Below are 14,494 nucleotides of genomic sequence, written 5' to 3' on the forward strand. Positions count from 1 at the left end.
GTGAGTACCCTAACCATGTCTATAAGCTCTCTAAGGCGCTTTATGGGCTCAAGCAAGCCCCAAGAGCATGGTATGAAAGCCTTAGAGATTTCCTTATTGCTAATGGCTTCAAAGTCGGAAAGGCCGATCCTACACTCTTTACTAAAACTCTTGAAAATGACTTGTTTGTATGCCAAATTTATGTTGATGATATTATATTTGGGTCTACTAACGAGTCTACATGTGAAGAGTTTAGTAGGATCATGACACAAAAGTTCGAGATGTCTATGATGGGGGAGTTGAAGTATTTTCTAGGATTCCAAGTCAAGCAACTCCAAGAGGGCACCTTCCTAAGCCAAACGAAGTACACTCAAGATATTCTAAACAAGTTTGGGATGAAGGATGCCAAACCCATCAAGACACCCATGGGAACCAATGGGCATCTCGACCTCGACACGGGAGGTAAGTCCGTGGATCAAAAAGTATACCGGTCGATGATAGGTTCTTTACTCTATTTATGTGCATCTCGACCGGATATTATGCTTTCCGTATGCATGTGTGCAAGATTCCAAGCCGACCCTAAGGAAGCTCACCTTACGGCCGTAAAACGAATCTTGAGATATTTAGCTTATACTCCTAAGTTTGGGCTTTGGTATCCTAGGGGATCCACATTTGACTTGTTTGGATATTCGGATGCCGATTGGGCAGGGTGCAAAATCAATAGGAAGAGCACATCGGGGACTTGCCAGTTCTTGGGAAGATCCTTGGTGTCTTGGGCTTCAAAGAAGCAAAATTCGGTCGCTCTTTCCACCGCCGAAGCCGAGTACATTGCCGCAGGCCATTGTTGCGCGCAATTGCTTTGGATGAGGCAAACCCTGCGGGACTACGGTTACAAATTAACCAAAGTCCCTTTGCTATGTGATAATGAGAGTGCAATCAAGATGGCGGATAATCCCGTCGAACATAGCCGCACTAAACACATAGCCATCCGGTATCACTTTTTGAGGGATCACCAACAAAAGGGAGATATCGAGATTTCTTACATTAATACTAAAGATCAATTAGCCGATATCTTTACCAAGCCACTTGATGAACAATCTTTTAACAAACTTAGGCATGAGCTCAATATTCTTGATTCTAGGAACTTCTTTTGTTGAATTGCACACATTCAGTAGCGAAGCTAGCAAATAATTTATCGGGGTCATCAGTATTATCTACTGGATCTTTACTATAGAACTTTTGTTATTAACACCGTTTTTCTATTAGATATTTAAAAAATTACCGGGGTCAGCTGACCCCAAAATAAGGGCTGGCTCCGCCCCTGCACACATTGCTCTTTTATATACCTTTGATCATGTCTCTTTTATATATGCTATGACTAATGTGTTTTTCAAGTCTATTTCAAACCAAGTCATAGGTATATTGAAAGGGAATTGGAGTCTTCGGCGAAGACAAAGGCTTCCACTACGTAACTCATACTTCGCTGTCACTCCAAGCAACTCTCCATTCTTGGGGGAGAAAAGCATGAGCATCAAAGAAAAGGACTTTGTCTTTGGGGGAGAAAGTAAGAGCCCAAGGCAAAAGGATCGGACTTCGTCTTTGGTATAATCTTAACTCACTCATTTATGACCAAAGAGGAGGAAAACACTTCGAGGGCTCTAATATTCCGTTTTTGGCGATTCATGCCAAAGGGGGAGAGAATATGAGCCCAAAGCAAAAGGACCGCACCACCACCAATTTCGAAAACTTGGTTTTTCAAAGAGTATTTTCAATTGGTACCCTATTATGTTCAAAAAGGGGGAGAAAGTAGTATTTCCAAAATGATATATCAAAACCCTCTTGAACACTAAGAGGAGGATCTCATTTAGGGGGAGTTTTGTTTAGTCAAAGGAAAAGCATTTGAAACAGGGGGAGAAAATTTCAAATCTTGAAAATGCTTTGCAAAATCTTATTCATTTACCTTTGACTATTTGCAAAAGAACTTTGAAAAGGATTTACAAAAAGAGTTTGCAAAAACAAAACATGTGGTGCAAGCGTGGTCCAAAATATTAAGAATGAAAGAAACGATCCATGCATATCTTGTAGGTATATTGGCTCAATTCCAAGCAACATTTGCACTTACATTATGCAAACTAGTTCAATTATGCACTTATATATTTGCTTTGGTTTGTGTTGGCATCAATCACCAAAAAGGGGGAGATTGAAAGGGAATTAGGCTTACACCTAGTTCCTAAATAATTTTGGTGGTTGAATTGCCCAACACAAATAATTGGACTAACTAGTTTGCTCTAGTGTATAAGTTACACAGGTGTAAAAGGTTCACACTTAGCCAATAAAAAGATCAAATATTGGATTCAACAAAGGAGCAAAGGGTCAACCGAAGGCACCTCTGGTCAAGGGCACCGGACTGTCCGGTGTACACCGGACAGTGTCCGGTGCACCAGAGGACTCCAACTCAAACTCGCCACCTTCGGGAATTTCCAGAGGCACTCCGCTAAAATTCACCGGACTGTCCGGTGTACACCGGACTGTCCGGTGTACACCGGACAGTGTCCGGTGCTCCAAGGAAGAGCGGCCTCCGGAACTCGCCAGCCTCGGGAAAACATAGCGGCTGCTCCGCTATAATTCACCGGACATGTCCGGTGTACACCGGACTGTCCGGTGAACCAGCAGAGCAACGGCTACTTCGCGCCAACGGTCACCTGCAGGCGCATTCAATGCGCGCCAGAAGCGCGCAGAAGGCAGGCACGCCCATACTGGCGCACCGGACATTGAACAGTACATGTCCGGTGTGCACCGGACATCCAGGCGGGCCCAGAAGACAGAAGCTCCAACGGTCGGAATCCAACGGTATTGGTGACGTGGCTGGCGCACCGGACATGTCCGGTGTGCACCGGACTGTCCGGTGCACCATACGACAGACAGCCTCCACCAACGGTCAAGTTTGGTGGTTGGGGCTATAAATACCCCAACCACCCCACCATTCATTGCATCCCAGTTTTCCACTTCCCAACTACTACAAGAGCTCTAGCATTCAATTCTAGACACACCAAAGAGATCAAATCCTCTCCAAATTCCACACAACGCCATAGTGACTAGAGAGAGTGATTTGCTTGTGTTCTTTCGAGCTCTTGCGCTTGGATTGCTTTCTTCTTTCTTGATTCTTTCATTGCGATCAAGCTCACTTGTAATTGAGGCAAGAGACACCAAACTTGTGGTGGTCCTTGTGGGAACTTTGTGTTCCAAGTGATTAAGAAGAGAAAGCTCACTCGATCCGTGGGATCGTTTGAGAGAGGGAAGGGTTGAAAGAGACCCGGCCTTTGTGGCCTCCTCAACGGGGAGTAGGTTTGCAAGAACCGAACCTCGGTAAAACAAATCCGCGTGTCACACTCTTCATTTGCTTGCGATTTGTTTTGCGCCCTCTCTCGCGGACTCGTTTCTTTATTACTAACGCTAACCCCGCTTGTAGTTGTGTTTATATTTGTAAATTTCAGTTTCGCCCTATTCACCCCCCCCCCCTCTAGGCGACTATCAGCGTCGACGAAAATATGCGCAGGACGGAGCTCGGTTTACGTGTGTAACCTAATTGGGAGCGGGTCTAGCTAGAGAGCTATTGGAGCTCTGTTTTTGTCTTTTCTCCTATAATATAGTTTAGAAATTGGACATTGGAACTTGATGGAGTTACTCTAAGGCTTCATCCGATTCCTTCGGATTGAGCCCCTGGAATGATTCAAAATCCATATGTTTGGTTGCATGTATTTGCTAGTGCTTGTGTTGCGGGATGTAATAAGTTGGTGTTTGGTTGTTGTCAACCAGGCTCTACGCGTGCGAGATGTGTGTTTAGTTACCTGCATGCAGATGTGGAGTCAGGCTCGCACGATACTTAAAACACCCTGAGCCAGGCTCTGCAGGCGCGAGCAAATTGGTCGCATCTCTGGAGTTAGGCTCCCGCCGATTTAGCTCATGCAGCCAGGCTACGGGGAGAAGCCAACCAAACATGCGGAATTAGAACGGTATACTAATATGTACAATTGGCTAATGAGCTAGAATGGTTCCTGGTTCGATTCATGGGTAACCGAAAAGCAATCGGGTTTATCTTCTCAGGTTCGTTGGATTTCATGCCCGAATAATAATAAACAACTGCAGTTCTTGTTCACCTGGATTTCATCCACACATCCTATCATGATTGATGGTCACTAGTTAACCGTAATGTATCAGGTACAGAGAACAAATGTGTGATAAGAATGTTGGATCTATGTTTGATTGTTGATTCAAAAGAAATTAAATACGTACATAACTTTAGCATCAAAGGCACCAGTGGTCTAGTGGTAGAATAGTACCCTGCCACGGTACAGACCCGGGTTCGATTCCCGGCTGGTGCATTTTTTTTTCCACTCTTCAATTTTTTGCGGTTTTATGAATCATGCACCCATTATATCAAGTAATATATCACTTCACTTTTGCTTTGGAAGCTCAACCTTTAACAGAGAAGCCACAGATGAATCTAATGCTATTGACGATGGAGCTGTATATCACTTTTGCTTTGGCAGCTCAACCATTAACAGAGAGACCACAGATGGATCTAATGCTATCAACGATAGGGTTTATCTGAGCGTGCGAATCTGCAGTCCCAGCAAACTTCAAATGTTTTGGTGCTTCAGCACGGTCGAAGTAAAAGGCTCCCGAGGCTAACTTCTCCTTAGGTTGCAACGCCAACCAAACCACTGTATCAGCTCCTTCGTCATTTGTTCTCAGGTTTCCAGACAACCTGAAATGATGGATTGAATGCGCCAGGAATCATCAGTGTACTTGGTAGCCCAGAACCATAACCGGACAAAGCATGAACAAGGACAGCAAACCCCACCTCTCTGACAGTCCGGGCAAGCTCTTGGCGACCCCAGGCGTATCGGCCCATCCAGGATGCATGGCGTAGAAACCGACTCCCCTGTCACCGCTTTTCTCAGCCCACCATTCAGTCAGTGCCACCTGAGAGAGATTCCATTAGCATAATTACTATCTTGGTCCCATACTGTGTAGGGCAGAGAATGCATGGTTCAATCTGGACAAACCTGAACTCTTTTGTTTCGAGCATACTGTTGCGTCCCATCGAAGGTGCCTTCGGTGAACTGAGGATTTTAAGCAATGAGAGATGAAGAGATTAACCATAATTGAAATGAGATAAGACTAAGATCCTGACATGAAAAAAGAACAAGAGGTATGATGATTGACGTTATCATATGGGAGTGAAAACGAGTACATTCAAATCCTAGCTCATTTTCCATAACAAACAAAAACTGACAAATCCCACCCTTTCTTCCCTTGCAAGCATCTCATGATAAAGGAAAAGTGGATTTTGTAATAAACCCTTCACAGCCTACAGAACAAGTGTACTTTCAATGATATGAGTGTAAAACAATCCTAAATCTGAAAGCTCTCCCAAGGAATTGCACAACATCCAACGCAAATTGATGTCTTGATTTGCAGATCTGTTCACCGCTATCTCATTGATTTGCCAACTTCGCCTCGAATGAACCCTCATGGCATGTTTCATCACAAGCTTAAAAAGAAACAGGGCTTACTTGCTCCACTTCATCAATGAACTATGGTTCATCTCTTCAGACTACAGGCTAATATAATGTAAACGAAGGCAACCTAGAAAAATAATTACCTGTAAGTCTTTGTTCAGTGGCTCGGTGTACATGCCTCCTGATGCAACTGTGATGACACGAGCATCTGGTGCCGCTTTCTCCAATGACGGCATAACTAGCTCTGTTAAAGTGTATGTCGCAGCTACATTGACAGCAAAATTGAGCTCCAACCTGTTCCCAAAAAAAGGGAAAAGAAAAGAGCATGGATATGATTTTAGTGATAAAACTATTCATATGATGTATAAATTAATTGGCTGTTTGCAAACCAACATATCACTTACCCTTCTGCTGTAATCTCATGCTTGTGCTCTAGTAAGCCAGCATTGTTTACCTAGATGGCAAATTAATAGTTTTATATCAAAATTTGGTCAATCTGATTTAGAGAAACTTTAAAGCATTGACATAGAAACTAAAAGCAGCTGGGAAAGATGCAAAACGGCAGTGTGCTTGAAACAACAGTCCTCACCAAGACATGGAGTGGTTTATCCATCGAAGTGAACTTTGTTGCAAACGATTTTACTTGATTGATAGATGAAAGGTCACATATCTGCCACATGATAATAGTGTTGCGTCTTATTTTCTCATAACCATCACATATTAATATATTATTATGAAGAACAGTTGAATCTCCCAAACATGTTAGAGAATCAACAAGCATCATACCTCCAGATGAACATTTGCATTGCCAGTTTTGGATCTTATTTGGTTGAGAGCTGCCTCCCCTCTCTCCTTGTTACGACAGACCATATAGACGGTAGCACCACTGGTAGAAGAATAGAAACCAATATTTTTTTATAGGAATCACGTAATGAAATCAGTATTTTCTAGAACAAATCATCATTTTAAAAACAAAGAATAGATCCATACTGTGAAGCCAAACCCTCAGCCGTAGCAAAACCAATGCCAGAATTCGCTCCAGTTACTAGGCAATTTTTTCCATCCAACCGGATCTGCATATCCTCCTCTCTGAATTTCTTCGCATGCTCCCTGTAATAAAGGACACATTGCTTCATCATACGAAAAAAGCCACTGTCCTGTTCGTTTCAGAGGGGAGGGGGCCATCACCCGTCAGGGATTTATTGTTTTGCCATACACTACAAAATTTAATCGTTTACAGTGACAGCTCTAGACCATTTTGAGGATCAGGTTTTCTGTTCCACAAAACCCTTTAAATTACTGTTTGAAAATTGGGGTTTAATCCTGATGAAATTAAACTAAACATCCAGTGCGATGCCAAAATTTGGATCCCAAGGGGCCGTCAGCCTAGTTATCTTAGTCTAAATTCAATTTAAGGAACAATCGATTCCAACAAAGCCGGACTCGCAAGAAATTAGTATTCGACAGCAACGAACGCGGTCGCACAAAATTGTGCGAACTACAGAGAAAGGACGAATACTGGGGGGAGATGATTGAGGGGCCGGGGCTGAATGAGGCTTACAGGAAACCAGATTTTGTGAAATGGTTGAAGCCGTAGAGCCCAAACGCCGCCGTCCTCCATGCCTGCGCCCCCCATGAAAACACAATCAACGCAGATCACACACTCGTTAAAGCAACCAGAGCATGTCTGCTCGCGCATTATCTGCACGACAAACAATGATTGGAGACATGATAATCACCTTCTGGATAAACATCTTCGTCTTCCTCTCTCTCTCTCTCTCTCTCTCTCTCTCTCTCTCTCTCTCTCTCTCCTTCTTTCGCGCCAAGAAAACTCTGCAATTCCTTCGCTCTGTGGCCTTCTCGAAGGCGCGGACGGAGAAGGCAGAACAGCAGGATGGTCAAGAATCGAGAAGCCGCGCCTCGGTGGCCGATGCTGCGCCGCGCAAGATGGCAGGGGCGCAGGGGCAGGCCGTCCCCGCCTAGCCTCTCCGTCTCCACCAGCCGTGAGCCCGTGAGTGGCACGGCGTCCGTTGTGCTCGTGGGCCGCTGATGCAGCTTTCGGGTGAGCTGGGCTCCACGAGTGTCTTGCTTGGGTCTCGTTTTGGTTGGGGCAAACTGATTTGGGCCTGTTCGGTTTGTTGGATTCCGAGGAAGCGCTGCAAGACCCACGTCTAATTTTGGGCTTTCTTTTCAAAAAAATGGGCTTTCGGGATAGCAAGCATTTGGTTTCCAACAGTTTTTTCTATCCTGCCGTTTGGACAGATAATTGGCCATCATCGGTTTCTGAAAAGAAAATTAGCCGCCACGTCGATGCGGCAATTACATCGGCATGCGAGGACAGTACTACATCTACATGCGGTAATGACATCGGGATGCGACGAGGGTAGTTCGTATAAATTATGGCCTTGGCGATTAGGGCCATGGTAATTATTATTAAGGTGTGTATAACCATATTTAATATATGGTCTCTTAAGAGTTTATAAAGGACAGTGAAAAAATACAAAAAAAACTAGCTCTACGCAATAGCCCGTCTATTCACGACTCTTTATATATATTGCCTCCTAGCTGCATTTATTATCTAGAGTCTAAGGATTATATTGTACAATCTTTTATTTGTCTCTTGTATTCTAAAAAGTCTTCCATGCCCTTGCCGCCGCTCGAGTCGCGCCCGGCGCCAAGCGGTTGTGGCTGCGCCGCTATGCGTCACCATGCGTGAGCCGTGTTGCGCTGCGCTAGTCTGTCATGCAAGTCACTAGGGAGCAGCATAGTACACGTTTTGATGCCTATACAACCTAGATATCATGTTACATTTCTCCAAGCACTAGGAAATTCTTTCATACAACTTAATGTATTTAAAAGCAAGTATAATAAGGCTGACTAGACGGACTTCGAACAACTCCATGTTACAAAATCCTAAGTGGCAAGGTGGGAACACAAGAGAGGAAAGAAAGTGGATGTTTCATAAGGAGTTTAGCTTCAACGTATTATACGAGAAGAAAGAGCATGCTTATAGCCTGCTGCGGGAGTTAAGGTTGACTCTTTCTTTTTCTAGCCAATCTGAATTATTTTTCTTTCTAACTTAAAGTCATCTAAGCATAAACTTGCTATATATATTGTTGTATTCTTGGCTCTTGATGATGTGGCAAGAGTATGAAGCCTTCCGTTGGTTCTTCTATTAGCCTTATATCTTATTCACTAGAATCACTTAAGATATGTTTTATTTATGTGGGTTGTATGGCTGGAACTGTATCCAAATTTAGAGAACTATGCTAGGGACGTTTCTTTAACAAGATACGTATTGTGTTTTTTTACACTTACCCCCTTGATATCCCGTAAGATACGGGGTCATTTAAGTGGGTTGTACATGCCCTTATGGCGTAAGCTAGCCCTACCATCTGGTCTCGGTCGTTAGGATGTAATTGGCTCTAAATTTTTCAAAATTTAAGGGTTGGATCAAACTTTATTTTTATTTATTTATAAATTAAAATTAATTAAGGGACCAAATAATTTATGAACAAATATTTGGATTATGATCCATCACTACCCTTACAGGTACATGTACTGCTTGCGTTGTTTGGTTTATATAGGCAAAGAAAGGGATCGTGCCAACCACGAAGGTGTTATTTGGTTCGCTTGTTTTTACATGTTTAACCGATCACAACGTCAACCAATACATTAGTTTCTGTTTGTTTAATATTTACCCGATTCTGTTGTCGGGGCAAGCGATGTCGCCGGTGCTGAAATTCGATGCCGCTTGATTTATGTGTTATAGGATTGCTGTAACATTTTGAGTGACTACCTACTCAACCAAACAAAATAGGCAGGCAAGTGTTCAATTCTCACTACATTCGTTTATGCATTCACTTTGTGTTGTCGTTGCGGTTTGTGAGAGTGGCCTAAAGGGGTGAATATGCCACACCTGCAATTCTCAACATAAACTTCAAACTTTTGTGAGAAACGATAGTTCAACAGGGGAGGCTGGTTCAACCGATCTTGAGGCCGGTTAAACCGCAATTCACCTATTCAACTGCGAACTTAAATGAAACTACTCAGATCTACCAACAATAAATGCAGCGGAAGAGTTGGATTAAAACCAACTAGATGGATCAGAGATCTAAGATGATGAGAGACAAACACGATTTTTATCGAGGTTCGGTCACACCACCAAGGTGCCCTACTTTCTCGTTAAGGTGCCCACAAAGAGCTAGGTATCTTTCAACCCTAATCCTCACCGACCACAAAGATCCAAGAGAGGTCCATTACTAGAGATTGCTCAAAAGAGCGGGTAATACAAACTTCTTGTGGCCTTCCACAAGATTTGGAGACTCACAAGCAACGCCTAGCCGTCTATGAGCTTGGAGCTCCAAGAGAAATGAATCAACAAAGAACATGTTCTTGCACCAAAGCTCGAAAGAGAGATATCAAAGAATAAGAGTTGAAATCGCGTTTGAGATCTAAAAACGTATCTCACACCGAAGAGACTTCCCATCGATCGAAGGAGGAAGACTTGGGGCGCGAGATCGAACTTGAAACGCTTTGAATCGAAGGAGAGCAGCCGTCACAAGGTTTAGGTTCGAGACCCTTAGGGTTTAGAAGTGAGGGAGGAAGGTTTTTATAGCCCCCACAAATCAGATCTGGCTATTTCTGGGCGACTGCGCAAATCCCGGTTCAACTAGTATAAATCATGGTTGAACCGTCATTCAACAGAGAACTCTCTGTAAAATTCTGGTTGAACCTAAAATTCAAATCTCGGTTGAGCCTAGATTTTCCAAAGAGGTTCTTGAGAAATCCCGGTTGAACCTGGATTAATCTTGGTTGAACAGCAATGAATAGTAAAAACATATTTTGAACATAAACAAGATAGAAACCAAAGGGCAAACAAATGGGTAAACTCATAACTTTTCAATAACAAGGATTTTGAGCTTTTAGTGCAAGTACCAATATTCATTTGTGGATCCCTCTTGATAGTACGACTATTCCTAAAGTTAATAACTCAAATAAAAATCAAACTTATTCTCCATTAGACACTTGGAACTCCAAACTTCAAATCTAAGTAATCCTCTTACCTCATTGAGTTCCAATATGCTGCAATGGTCACCAAGAACATGTCCAAACACTGGAATGACCTAAACTCTGATTCTTTCTAGATTTTTCATTTTTTGGTCATTTCTATCAAAGTCTTGCACAACTATGAGCCCTTTCCAAGTTCTTTCTTTGATACCTCTTTCTTGGACTTGTGACCATGCTTCTTCACTTGTCTTGAGCTAGCAACCCCCGTGTCATATGATTTGAATCATCTCATCACATAAGAATTAAATCGATGACTTCAAATTATGTCTTGTAATGTTGTGATCTTCATCGCTATATGACTCTTCACAATCTGATTAGTCCGTCGACATCTTGCAAGTACTCTCTTCTTTCGGTCCATAAGTCATCTGCTTGTCCTTCACCTTCACTTAGTCCCTCGAAGCCCTTTCCTTGCCTGTCTTCACCCTATCAGACTGTCTCAATATTGTGAACCTTACTTGAATGTCATCTAGATATGAATGTTAAGATCAATGAAGCCTTAGTGTGATTCTCATAGAAACATATATGTACCAACATCAATATGGTCAAACCAATTCACGATTCCTTATATCGTATTCATTTTGGCTTGACACTTCCTCTCATTTACTTCAACCTCTATCTTCAACAAAGATCACTCATCCTTATATGACTTCTATATGGCTTAATTTGTCCATTGACTAAATGCAAGAACTTTCTTCTCCTCCACTTGATGAAGCTTTCCTTAAGCCATACCTCTTGAGTGTACATTGAATCCTTTGATGTCTAATTATCTAATAGATGATCTTTTAGTTTTTGATCTTCATGGAATATCCCATCTGCATATATCCAAATGACCTTACTTATAGGACATCCTTATCGTTGTTTGATGTTGATCCTTTATACTTTTCTATCATGAACAATCTGTGTATATAAAACATTTTCATATCAATCCTTGTCTCTTGGTTGTTTTCAATTATGATTGCTTTTTCTACTTTTCTGATCAACACTTAGCAAACTGATTAGTCCTTTAAGTGTGTTGTTATCCAAATAACCAAAATCCACAAAAGGGCTAGATGCACTTTCAGTTTGTGAACCAAACGACACCTGGTTTGATTGTGTTGAGATTAATGTTGTATTTAGATACATTTGGTTAATCACTAGTTGGGGAAAAATAGTGTAAAGTAGTTATAGTTGGCTAACACTAGTTAAAGAATTGGTTAGAAAATTAGCTCTTCCATTTATAGGCACTAAAGCTAATTTTTAGCAAGCCAGCAGTGAGTCCATATATCAAAACATGCCCTAATTTTGACTAGTTGTCGTAGATGTGATTATTCTTGAACGATGAACAATTTGGTCGATCACAACATTTGCTCCAAAAGAACACTTACCAACTATTATATCATTTGTTGCAAGAATTATTTGCTCCATAAATAAAAAATCAATGTATTGCGTACACGTAATTAGAAGGATGATATAGATTTATATTGGTTCAGGTATGTGAGAGTAGATTTCTTGTCTTATATGTTCGATCAATTTACAAGTGGCTTGTGGCTACTGATGTCTACTAGTTGGCTAAGGTTTCTATGAGCGAGTATTGAATCTAATGAGATATCTTGAAATACTATTTGGGGTTGATGTAAAATATAGCATGGTTATATGAAAAAAATGTAGCATTATAAGCAGCGTTTTTTTTAAAAAAAAAAACAGCGTTACCCTAACTCTCTATCATCGAATCACTATTGTTGCGATTGACCGTTTGCCTAGGTATAGTACGTACACATTCACGAAAGATTCACCAACGCGCTCTGGTTGCTGCAATATATAGCAAGTCAAGTGCTTGCTGCGTCGAGCGTCGTTCTCTCGATCCAAACCAAACCCACCGGGATACCCAGGTTCACGCAGCCGCAGTGAAAACCCGCATGAAACTTCGTGCCGGCGACGCCGATCGAGCCACCACCAGCCATGCCGGCATGCCGCGCGCGGGATGGCACTGCCGGAGTGGGAGAAGCGAGGCGCCGCTGCTCCTCTTTCCCTGGGCAGGAGGCAGGAGGAGCCACGAGTGCGCAGTACTACTAGTACCAACCTGCACTGAGGGGGGTGGCGAGGTGGTCAGTGACGTGTGCTGCAAAGCCCAAGCCTCCCACGGCGTGCCCACGAGATGACGAGACCGACACACGCAGCCCTCACGTGCGCCTCCGAATTTCCCGAGGATCTCGCCGTACGCGCACGCGCAGATGTTCACGGGCGGGTAAAGGCCGGCCGGTTGAACGCGAGCTGGTCACTGACCGAGTGATCATCGTCACCGACACTCGCCTGCTGGGTCCAACCGTGTTCGGTTCTTCTGCCATTTTCATGTTTGGATGTCTCCCTACGCTCAGGGATGGCCATGGCCTGTTGGCCTTTCTGATCACACCCCCCCCCCCCCGTACGTCCAATAGTCAATTTTACAAATTTTAAGTCAAATACTCGAATTATATGTAAACTTAAGGTATTTTTTATTAGTAGATTTGTAATCGAAATGTATCCAAATTATAGAAGAAAAAAAATAGACGTTCAAAATCAACTTTATATGATTCTTTCCTAGTTAATACACTGAAATACACTCATCATTCATTAGAGGTAGTACAACGGAAAGCAACAAAAAATTAATAATACCATCACAGCCCTTACATATATTAGGACAGTATGATTATCAGCGGGGATACGTACCTGGCATCATGCTTGATAGAGATCCTTTAGTACCGCTTTCATAGTCTAGGCATGGTTCGGTGATGTCTCATCGTGCCGACATGGCTCCATGGTACTAGGTCGGTGAAAGGAAAATATGATTTAACTTTTTTCTATAAATAATTTTGGTGGTTGATTGTCCAACACAAATAATTGGACTAACTAGTTTACTCTAGATTATATTCCACAAGTGCATAATGGTTCAACACAAATCAATAAAAAGATTAAAGAAATGGTTCAAAAAGAAAGGAGCAAAGAAACCCAAGTGTGTCCTCGTCTGGCGCACCGGACTGTCCGGTGTGCCACTGGACAGTGTCCGGTGCACCAGGACCGTACAACACCAAACTCTTCACCTTCGGGTTTCTCAGGCGTCGCTCCGCTATAATTCACCGGACTGTCTGGTGTGCCACCGGACTGTCCGGTGCACCAGCGGAGCAACGGCTAACAGCGCAACGGTCGACTGCAACGAACACCTGCAAACGCTACAGTGAGTGGACAGTTCGCGCAGAAGTCAGAGCAGCCTCCAGAGGTGCACCGGACAGTGAACAGTACATGTTCGGTGCCACTAGAAGACAAAGCTCCAACGGTTGGGTGTGAAAGGGAAATGTGCCCTTGGGCCATTTCTAAGTATTTTGGTGATTAAGTGTCAACACTAGTGCTTAAATGTGAATCAATGCCCATGGATGAACAAAGTGCAAATCTAGAGCAAAGGTATGTTTCTAAGTCTTAGTACATTGGTTTTGTGTACTAATATACTTGTCTAAGTATTAGAAACAGGAAGAAGAAGAGAAGAAAGAAGTTGGCTGTGTACAGCCAGAAGGCTGCTTCGGTCTGGGGCACCGGACTGTCCGGTGGTGCACCGGACAGTGTCCGGTGCGCCAGGCTGCCTCGGCCGAAGAGGCCGCTCTCGGGAATTTGCTGACGGCGTACGGCTAAAATTCACCGGACTGTCCGGTGAGTCAGCGGTCGGCCGAGCCAACGGTCGGCCGCAGAATCTGCGCGCGACACGTGGTCTGGCCAACGGTCGGAAGGAGGCACCGGACTGTCCGGTGTGCACCGGACTGTCCGGTGCGCCAGATCTGCAACGGTCGGCAACGGTCGGCTGAGCTGTTTATGGAAATAAATCGGGCACCGGACAGTGTCCGGTGTGCACCGGACTGTCCGGTGCGCCCGACGACAGAAGGCAAGATTGGCCTTCTGGATTTGCTCTCAACGGC

General features: G+C 43.4%; 1 protein-coding gene and 1 non-coding gene across 2 annotated transcripts; one reads left to right on the forward strand and one right to left on the reverse strand.

Annotated features, from left to right (window-relative positions):
• Positions 1-4,290: 4,290 nt before the first annotated feature.
• On the forward strand, positions 4,291-4,361 carry TRNAG-GCC (transfer RNA glycine (anticodon GCC)). Its single transcript has one exon. It is a non-coding gene; the product is annotated as a tRNA-Gly (tRNA).
• A 100-nt stretch (positions 4,362-4,461) lies between these two features.
• On the reverse strand, positions 4,462-7,421 carry LOC100192606 (NAD(P)-binding Rossmann-fold superfamily protein). Its single transcript, NM_001365538.2, has 10 exons — positions 7,244-7,421; positions 7,066-7,127; positions 6,495-6,614; positions 6,291-6,390; positions 6,094-6,174; positions 5,909-5,958; positions 5,648-5,798; positions 5,049-5,105; positions 4,844-4,965; positions 4,462-4,747 (listed from the first exon to the last, which is right to left on the reverse strand). Exons 1-10 carry the CDS (start codon positions 7,256-7,258, stop codon positions 4,531-4,533), a joined length of 975 nt encoding a protein of 324 aa, NP_001352467.1. The 5' UTR covers positions 7,259-7,421; the 3' UTR covers positions 4,462-4,530.
• Positions 7,422-14,494: the final 7,073 nt, after the last annotated feature.

Source organism: Zea mays, chromosome 9, assembly GCF_902167145.1.
Source record: "Zea mays cultivar B73 chromosome 9, Zm-B73-REFERENCE-NAM-5.0, whole genome shotgun sequence".
Taxonomy (NCBI): Eukaryota; Viridiplantae; Streptophyta; class Magnoliopsida; order Poales; family Poaceae; genus Zea; species Zea mays.

Excerpts from the sequence above, each read along its gene's own strand:
- LOC100192606 (NM_001365538.2), bottom strand. Across the intron at positions 6,175-6,290 it reads ATGCAAATGTTCATCTGGAG|ATATGTGACCTTTCATCTAT; the intron begins GTATGATGCTTG and ends ATCATGTGGCAG. Across the intron at positions 4,966-5,048 it reads CTCGAAACAAAAGAGTTCAG|GTGGCACTGACTGAATGGTG; the intron begins GTTTGTCCAGAT and ends AATCTCTCTCAG.